This window comes from Frankliniella occidentalis, unplaced genomic scaffold (assembly GCF_000697945.3).
Source record: "Frankliniella occidentalis isolate FOCC.00 unplaced genomic scaffold, Focc_3.1 Scaffold1, whole genome shotgun sequence".
Classification (NCBI taxonomy): domain Eukaryota; kingdom Metazoa; phylum Arthropoda; class Insecta; order Thysanoptera; family Thripidae; genus Frankliniella; species Frankliniella occidentalis.
In genome coordinates, this window is record NW_026267131.1 from 1,442,167 (window position 1) to 1,451,369 (window position 9,203).

General features: G+C 53.0%; 1 protein-coding gene across 8 annotated transcripts in view; it reads right to left on the reverse strand.

Annotated features, from left to right (window-relative positions):
* LOC113213447 (gonadotropin-releasing hormone II receptor-like) overlaps positions 1 to 9,203 on the reverse strand; it is a 113,795-nt gene that overhangs the window by 28,782 nt on the left and 75,810 nt on the right. For all 8 annotated transcript variants that reach the window (XM_052275734.1, XM_052275685.1, XM_052275776.1 and 5 more), the window contains exon 2: positions 1,491 to 1,842. In XM_052275734.1, coding sequence (XP_052131694.1) covers positions 1,491 to 1,751 — 261 coding nt within the window. In that variant the 5' untranslated portion in view covers positions 1,752 to 1,842. The remainder of the gene's footprint in view (positions 1 to 1,490; positions 1,843 to 9,203) is intronic.

A 9,203-nucleotide genomic window follows, 5' to 3' on the forward strand; every position in this document is an offset into this window, starting at 1 on the left:
CTTTTCGGTCTAGTTTTAAAATATATAGTTATTGTGCCAGAATAACTTCAAATAAAAAAGTTGTTTTCTTTGGCAGGGACACCCGTCCGCAGTGCTAGTGCTTGACTTGCTTAAAATAATATGCGGAAAAGATTTTATTTTCATGATAACAACAGTAATGATTGCTTCGTCACGAGGACTGCCTGGTGTCGAGTCACGACGCTATGCGAGGCCGGAGGGTTCCAGGCGGGAGCGCCTCCCGTGATCCATAACTCATGGAAAAGAGGCGGTGGGGGCGTGCCACAGAGCAGTGGGGCGGGGGGGGGCAGTGGTGAGAGCAGGCGTGAGAAAGAGAGAGAGGGAGGGGGGGGGGATGTAAAAAAGTGACAGAAAAGCACACAGAGAGAGTGTGAGGTGAGGAAATGTTGAATTTTCTTGTGAAACATTTAGAGTGTCCTGATTGCATGTCTTCTGCAGCTCACAGCTCGGGGCTACATTGTGGGGATCGGGAGCGCGGGCCCCGCAGCGCGCTTTACGATAGGGCGGCCTGTCGCTCCCTGGCCGCGTGCGCGCGCACACACGCACACACACACAAACGCACACAAACGCGCGCGCGCGCGCACACACACACGCGGAATCGCACACAAACTGTCGGCCCCGCCTCCCATACCACCGCACCACGACTGCATCAGAGCTCGCTGGGCCTAGCCCCCCCCCCTCCTCCCGTTCCCCTTTCCCTCATCTCAGAGTCGGGTTGCCGAACAGCAATTCTTCGGGAAATAACAGGGCGCGTTCGTCCTGGCTATATGCTGTTTGTTGACTGGCTAATAGGGGGTCGGCCAGGCCCACTTAGCACTATGATGTGTGCGTGTGATTGTGTGTGTGTGCGTGTGATTGTGTGTGTGTGTGTGTGTGCGTGTGTGTATGTGAGTGTGTGCACGCGCACGCGCTCACAGCCGGGGAGCGTGTGTTTAACCCCATCAGACACTCAGGTATACAGAGTCCCTGCTTCAGAGGGTTGAGTGCTGACTCCACGTGGCCGTGGCCCGTGGCCTCTCTCCCCCTCGCGCCTGCCACAGCGTGGTCCTCGTTCACGCCTCACACGACCGACAGGTCGGCCAGTAGCAGGCGCCATAGAGTCCAGCGGATTATCCTGAGTTCCAAAATCCTCTGTTGCAAAAGAAACTTTTTATTTTCAGGGAGGACAGGCTAGCACTGATTCAGACTCTACCGGATTATACTAGCACGCCGTTTTGAAGTAGCGGTGTCCCTCGCAAAGGGCGAAGCGGTTTACTGCCCCGGATACTGAACTGAGGTGCGGGAGCCTCCTAGACGCTTTGCCTCCAACTGAACAAGGCTCGGGGGAGAACTCTCGGGTCGAAAAAAAAAAGTTTCTTTGATTCGCATTTCATGTAAGTTGCGAAACTTATCACACAGAAGGATGCAACAATGATTTCTACTATGCTTCCAAACGTTAAAAGAAGGATCGGGTACAAGACACGCAGACTCACCAGGAGGTCGGCGATGGAGAGGTGCAGGAGCATGTTGTCCATCCTCGAGCGGCACTTCTTCCGCCTGCGGCAGAGCATGGCGAAGACGGTGATGTTGCCCACGGCGGAGATGACCATGAGGATGGGGTAGAAGACGATGGACACCATGTGGCCGGTGTTGAAGGTCATGTCGATGGGCAGGTCGGTGGGGGCCACCGGGGCCACCGGGGCCACCATGGTGGTGGTGGCGTTGCCGACGACGTCCTCCATGGTGGCCGTCATCCTCCCCGTCGCCGAGCTGCTGCTGCGTGGGGTCGCAGCGCTGCGCTCACCGGACCGCTACTCCATTGGCCTGCCCCCCGCCCGACGTACTCTGTCAACACCAAAAAAATAATGGAGGTTAGAGAGAGAAAAAACGAGCTCAAAAGAAAAGGAGAGCATCGGGGTGAGGGTGAGGGTATCGGCACCGGTGGCAGTGGTGATCAGGAGACGGAGTCCGGTGGAAAAAAAAGGAGCGGTGTGTTCGAGAAGGGGGGGGGCGGGGGGCTGTGATTAACGCGCTCTCGGGTTTATCAGGAGGGGTGAGGGGGAGAAAGGGAGGGTGGAATGGGGGGCAGGGGTGGTGAAGGTGCGTCTGTTTCGTTCGGCGAAGAGAGAACGACCAGCACCACCTTTCGCCATCCGCAGATACTCACTACTTTACAAAACAAGGACGGAGACGGGGGGACGCGGACGAAAGGGAAAACGGCAGAGATTAGATTTCTTTTCTCGGGGAATTTTTTTCTGCCGCCCAGCCAATGCAAAGGTCTCATAGCATAGCGCCTGCTAGGTGGGCAACAACTTTCCTGTCGTGCACTTGCGTGTACTGCGGGGTGGCCTGCCCCGTGAGTCTCGCAGTCGCTGAGCTCTCACAATTTGCTGAATGACCGAATGAATCTGAGAAAGGACGCACTTTCTAGACAAGTTTATAAGAACAAGTTTGTACTTGTTCGTATGTGCAAGTGTGCACCCTTTTCGGTATGAAGTTATACGAGTACCCCGGGCTCGGCACATGCGTGCGCACGATTGTACCCCCACCTCTTCGCCGGTTCGTTTGCCTAAGAAGAGGAAGAGGGTGGAATGAAACAGACCCCGTCGCCTTAATTCGCGCCAAAGTTGGCGATGAGTGGGAAAGTGAGAGAAAGGGCGCCCCGGCGCTGATTGCGTGCGACCCCAGCATCCTCCCTGTGCCGCGTGGGGCGCGGTGGGGCGGGGCGGGGCGCGGTGGGGTGGAGCGGGGATGGGCGGGGCGGTACGGGGCGGGGCGGGGCAGGGTGGGACGAGGTGCTGCGGGGCCGCTCCCCTACCCATGATCCGCCTATAGTCCGGGGCGCGCGGTTAGCCCGACGGGCTCTTTGTGATAAAGCGACAAGGGAATCGTTTACGCCCTGAAGGTTGGCAGTGCTGGAAGCGCTTCTCGCTTGGAGCCGGGGGCCGTCCGCGGCCTGAGACCGGCCTCCGCGCTAGCAGCCCGCTGAGTTGGCCTGGTGATGTACGACACGACAAAAACTTTGCGCGCCGTTTTGCGCGCGGTCAGAGAGCTTCGCGCGGCCTTCGCTGGAGGGCGAAGCGCAAAGAGAAATGGATCATTATCACTTAGGGAGGCCGCTCCGGCCGGACTCGCCCGCGGCTGGACCGATCCGAGCAGCGCGAGGTGAGCGCGGAGGCGGGCGGAGGAGGCCCAGAGGAGCAAACGCTCAACGCTCCCGCCGCCGCGCTCCGAAGCGAGGACCCATGTCGCGAAGACGACAAAAAAAAAAGCGAGAGGAGGAGGTGGGTGGTGAGGGTATCAGAACACGGGGCGCCGCCAGCGCCAGCCAAGAGGAACGCACCGCTTAAATTTTCACGCGGCACGACGCATCGCTACTGAATACATAAGGATCAGGCAAGCGGAGCAGAGATGTGAGCAGCGGGGTGGGGCGCCTTAGGGGGCCCGCGGGGATTTATCCGGCCAGGGGGGCGAGAGACAGAGCAGGTGCTGCGCGATTCACTCGAGATGTTATTTATTGGCGACGGGAGCACCGTGGCGACGCTTGCCGTGAACCCTGCAAGCGCCCTTCAAGGCGGCATCAAGTGTGAGAGGCGTGCGTGCAAGTGTGCTTTACATTTCAGCGCTTTTATTCGGATAACATAAGATGGATCCGTTTTAAAAGTGTGCGCCGTTATTTGACAAAGCTATCAACCAGAGTTTGTTGTTACGGGAGTGTGCGCTCTGGAAACACAAGTGTGTGAATGTCGCACACTTGTAGGTGTGTTAAGGCTTTTACATGACTACAAGTGTGTGACATTGACACACTTGCGTCTACAGTTTGTGGACATGTACACGAGCCTACGTCAACAGTACAACAATGTCTTTTTCGTTTGTTTGTTTTTAACGCGAAGAAGTACGCGCGGGGTACATTTCTACGGCACTTTGGGGATACGACAATAAATTATAGCAGTGGTCTCTCATAGGGCGGGTCCATTCTGAATGACGCCATATATTCCCTTCATAGTTTTCGTGGATAAACAGTGCTCCGGCACCAAAAGAACGGCGTGATTTCCGTTCGCGGCCCTCCCCGAGGAGGGTCAAGAAGGTCTGTCCGAGGGTCTGCCCGCGAGGGTCTGTCGCGGCGGTAAGGTGGAGTGTAAGTGAGCAAAGCGCGGGCGAATAACGAGAGCAGCCGCGGCACAATCAGCCTGGTGGTCTCCAAGGCCGACGCGCCGCCGCCGCGCGCTCCTCTGAACGATCCAAAAGACGGCATGGCGCGAATAAAACGTTCGCGTACGCGGCTGGAGGTGCGGGGCCCGGGGCGGGGCGGGGCGCGGTGCCGAGAGGGGCGGCGGCTCGGGAGGGGGCGGCCTCTTGAGACCTCTCGCAGACATTCCCACAGGCCTGGGCCCCTTTTTGTCTACGAGTGGCGAAGAGAGAGGGAGAGAGAGGCAAGCGAGCGAAGGGGGGAGGGGAAGGAGGAGAGGGGGAAGAGGAGCAGGGGGGGAGATTACAACTACAGCACTGGGCAGCCTGCCCCGGCCATTCCCTGTTCAGGTGGGGCCGCGGGCTGCGGCAGATGGTGTTGAAAACCGCGATGTAGGCCTAGACACCGAGTGCAGCCACAACCCGGCGAGCGGGCAGGGCCGTGCACTCTCGGCCTGTTATTACTGACATTTTTCGAAGAAATAACATTATTGCACTGCACAGCGAGTATACTTAGCACAGAATTTCTGGTAGAACTTTGAAATTTCGTGGAGAATACTGACAATTCTGTTCATAAGTACTCTCTTTTTGAGTAAGCACTGACAAAAAGAAATATACTATGTCCGAAATTTGTAAGATTGCCGGAAATTTTGTGAGTACCACTGCTTAGTATACGAGTTCATTGTCTATTTTCAAAATGTCAGAGAGGGGCTGAGACTGAGAGCGTGGCCCAGGGCACGGACGCGCTGCACTTAGGTGGAATTGACGACCTGTTTACAACCGCGAGTGCACGAACGGCAGCAGCAGCACCAACGACCGACAGCAGTCACTTTACTAAACTTGACCTTCTAGTGTCATTGTATTGTCGTTGCCCTTCTGTTGTTTTTTTCATTCCTTTTCTTTTAAGACAGCAGGGTGACCGCCGCCTCCACAAATTCGTTTTAATTTGTTTTATTGACTGGTAAACTGTAGGGACACTTCAAAATGTCTATAGTCAGTGTTAAAACGAGTGTGATACTGCTTTGCTTTTAGCTGAAGTGCGCACACTGCCTCACATTTCCAAATGTAGAGCGGAGCATTGGGAAGGGTGCAGAGGTAAGGGTGAAAGAGTGGGGGAGGAGGTGAATAGAAAGAGAGACAAGACGACAGTACTCGGAATTTGCAATATGATTAATACTGTGGTTGGCGGGAGTCCTGTCCTGTCCAAGGACATTCAGTGAAACGCGAGAAAAGTGAAGATGATACAAGGGCGGGGAGGGACAGATAGGTGATGGTGATGAGGAGAAAGAAGGGGACGGAGAGGAAGCGAGTGATGGGCCGTGAGAGGGAGCGAGAGAGGGGCCGTGAGAGCGAGCGAGAGAGGGGCCGTGAGAGCGAACGAGAGAGGGGCCGTAAGAGTGAGCGAGAAAGGGGCTGTGAGAGCGAGCGAGGAGCTGCGGAATGAGACTATACCCTGACCCCGCTATCGAAAGCAACTATTTTCAACGAGAGCTGAGCTGCCAGACTTCAGTACTTTGATCGAACGCAAAAAGGCGAAAAGGGGGGTGAGGGGTAAAGCAGGGAGGTTTAAAACCATATACATACAATATACAGGCCGGAAAAATAATTTCCAATTTCCTCCTTTTTTTAGGTAAACCGTATTCCCCCCCCCCCCCCCCCCACACACACACACACACTCTTACTGGCAGGTTTTCTTTGAAGGAATATTATCTGTAATCTTGACGCATCTTTCTCGATTCCGCCTCGGGGCACTCTGTCATTTGATCGCGATTACGTCACGGGGAAAATACAAGACGGAGAAAGGCCACTCGCTTCGGATTCATACATCACTTCACTCCCGCCTTCGAAGCCCGACCTACACAGTGAGTGACAGCTTGAACTCAAAAAGGAAATACAAGTAGTGCTCAAAGGCTGGGCGGACAAGTGTATAAATTAGATTTGTGTAAGTCGTACATGCTTGGTTATTATTTATCTCAGTTCGCGAACCAACAAATATTTTTCACGAAAATTCATACCAAACGATATCTCCCTTCGCCAGAACTCCAGAGTTCACGGGATCCATATTTCCAAGTGAATGTCGGGATGAGAGATGTAAAAGGCTGATCTAGAGCGACCCCTGCTCCGTGTAGCGCATCAAATAAACCTGAGCATTTGTGTTTCTGAAAGCAGACGAAACTTGTTTCAGATCGGGCATCCCGGCATGGCAAAAGTCACGGTCGAGTTTTGCGCTCATTTCTTCGCTTTGAATGGTTCTCGAGGCTTTCCGCGGAGGCTGGACGGTGTCAGAAAGGCCAGCAGCCGGGCTCAGGAGCGACGCTATTCATCACAACATCCGCTGCATTTTCAGAGTTATTATCGCAGCTCAGCCATTGTTCCAGGAATGCGACCGGCTCCCCCGCCCGCACATTCCAGCATGATTTATTATTTTATTATTCCGAGCTCATACTTTTGAATCCACGCGTTCCACAATAATCGCTAGATCCGTTAAGCCCGCGCTCGCGTTCGGTGTTTCCCCGTCTGGAAAAGCTATAGTATTTTTCATCAGTCAAGGTGTCTGTATCTGATCTACCTGTATGTTCTCGTGAGGCAACATTAGTATTCGTGAACCAAAGTAAAAACAAGTGCTTATCAACGAGTATTACAATGAGCACCTGTGCGAACTTTAGGTCCCCCTTTCATCTCATAATCTACAACGATCATTGATTTGCGAGAAATGACCAAGAGGAAAAATGCCTTCACCAAAGTCCAAGTCTACCTGCGCCGTAAGTCTGCTGACGCTGACACGAAAATAAATTGAACAATGTACTAAGAACAGTACTTGTTCTTCTTGAGGATCGTCAGCGCCTGAGAGACTCGGTGTAGGCCATCCCGCAGTACATGTACGCACTATAGCAAGATGTTGCCTGCCTATCAGGCGCTATGAGACCTGGCAGTGGCTCAACTTGACAATTCCTAAACTATCGGGATGATCGCACCGCAATTTTCTGCTCCATACGTCCCTCTTGTTTGTTTTTTTTCGTGCGGGTATGGAAACCGCACGCTCAACTTCAGAGACGCTTTTCACCTACCAGTTAGGAGCAGAAACTTGGAAAAGATTTAGGAACAGCAACCATGGATTCGGAGTGATAAATACCAAAGTATGGCTTGAAGTATAGCGTCGTGTTGTAGAGGCAGGCTGCTCCGGCCTCTCGCCTCGCGTCCGATTCGTAACTCATAAAGCTATTTGCATCCCCTGACCGGGTCTGCTGCGGGTGGCGGCCACTACTGAAAATACCGAGAGAGAGAGAGAGAGAGAGAGAGAGAGAGAGAGAGAGAGAGAGAGAGAGAGAGAGGGGGGGGGGGGGGGGGGGGGTAGAGGGGGGGGGGGGGGGGGATTTTAAATTAATTTAATTAACGATCTGACTGCTTATCCACGTATGGCACATTATGTTTGAATCGACGTTACAGGGAGAGTAGAATCGAAGATAGTCCCATAGAACGAAGCGGAATCAAACCCGAATAACGGGGCGTACATGTTTATGATTCTGACGCGTAGATTCAGAGATCCGTGGAACGTGTCCGATCATTTTCGAGCCGTAGTAGTGCGTGTCTATCGCTGCAGAGAACTTGGAGGGAACACGGCTCCAAGATAATGCGCCTCGTGCTGCCTACATAGCAGGGGTAGTGTCGCATCTGGCGCGGCAGCATGCTGCTCAACCCCGCCCCCGTATATATATCTGTACACTCTCTCTGTCTCTGTCGCTCTCTCTCTCTCTCTCTCTCTCTCTCTCTCTCTCTCTCTCTCTCTCTCTCCTTTATCTCCCCACCACTTTTTCTCAAACCCGGCCGCTTGCGTCATCGACAGCGAGAAATATCGGGACGACTGCCGACTGGCTGGAACACACATTTCTGGGCGTGTAAAACTCCAGCCCGGCCCACAAAGCTCGCCCTCTAATAGTCGCCACTTTATCACAACGCTTATCTGACCTCTGCCCTTCCGTCATGGAGCGGATAAAATTGTGAAAAAAATTGCACCCACTGTTTCTTACTAAGTACTGCGCCCTTCATAAAGTACAAAGGATTTGGGACCTTTGTAATAAAGGAATTCTTTGAATTACGCAGGGCTATCGGCTTTGCAATACGTACAGCACGCGTCGGTTCACGAACAGGTGCTCTTTGTAATACGAAGAAAATCCGTTCGTGATATAGTGGCTCCAGATCCTGCGTACGTTACAAACCTAATTCTTCGTAATATGAAGACCACTCTTTGTAAGAAACTAAGAGTGCCAGCCACCACTCTTGTGGAAACGTCAAAACTTCTTGGAGTGGGGACTGTGATTCTGCAGTTTTGTTTCCAGCAGCGGGCAATGGTGGGGTCAGGCGTGGACCATGTGACGCACCAAAACCAACTGGAATTAACGACAGTTTACAAACACGATTCTTTTAAAAAGTTTGGGCGAGACAGGAACTGGACGAGCCGGACGTGCGTGACAGTTGAAATGAAACTCTATAGTATATCAAAACAGCGGCAGCAGCTGGCACCCGCCGCCGGGCAAGTGGGAGGGTCAGGGCCTCAGCGAGGGCGAGGGTGCGACATGGTACCCTTGTTCCCGGAAGGAAACCGCAGACACGCTACACTCGAGCTGGATCTGACGTCCCTAGAGAAAAAAGTAACTGAGATTACGTTGAGCTTGACTGGAATTAGAGAGAGTTGACTGGCTTAACCCGGGTTTTGTAAGAGCAACTGGGATTGCCTGATTATTCTTTGGTTATTGCCTATTATACTAAGGATTTACACTGCTTTAGTGAGCGGCCGGCTCGCGACATACTGCAGTTATCATCAGTTAAAATGCAACTAATCGCAGTTACATTGGGAACTGGCATTGACTGGCAATCCTGGAATTCTAGCTGTAAGTGAGGCTGATATTAGTTTTGACTTGGCTGACTTTCGCTGTTTGCGTAGCACACCTTTGATCAGTATTTTCTTAGTTATTATCAGTTCAACTTGAACTGTTTTTTGTGATATGTTAACTGAACTT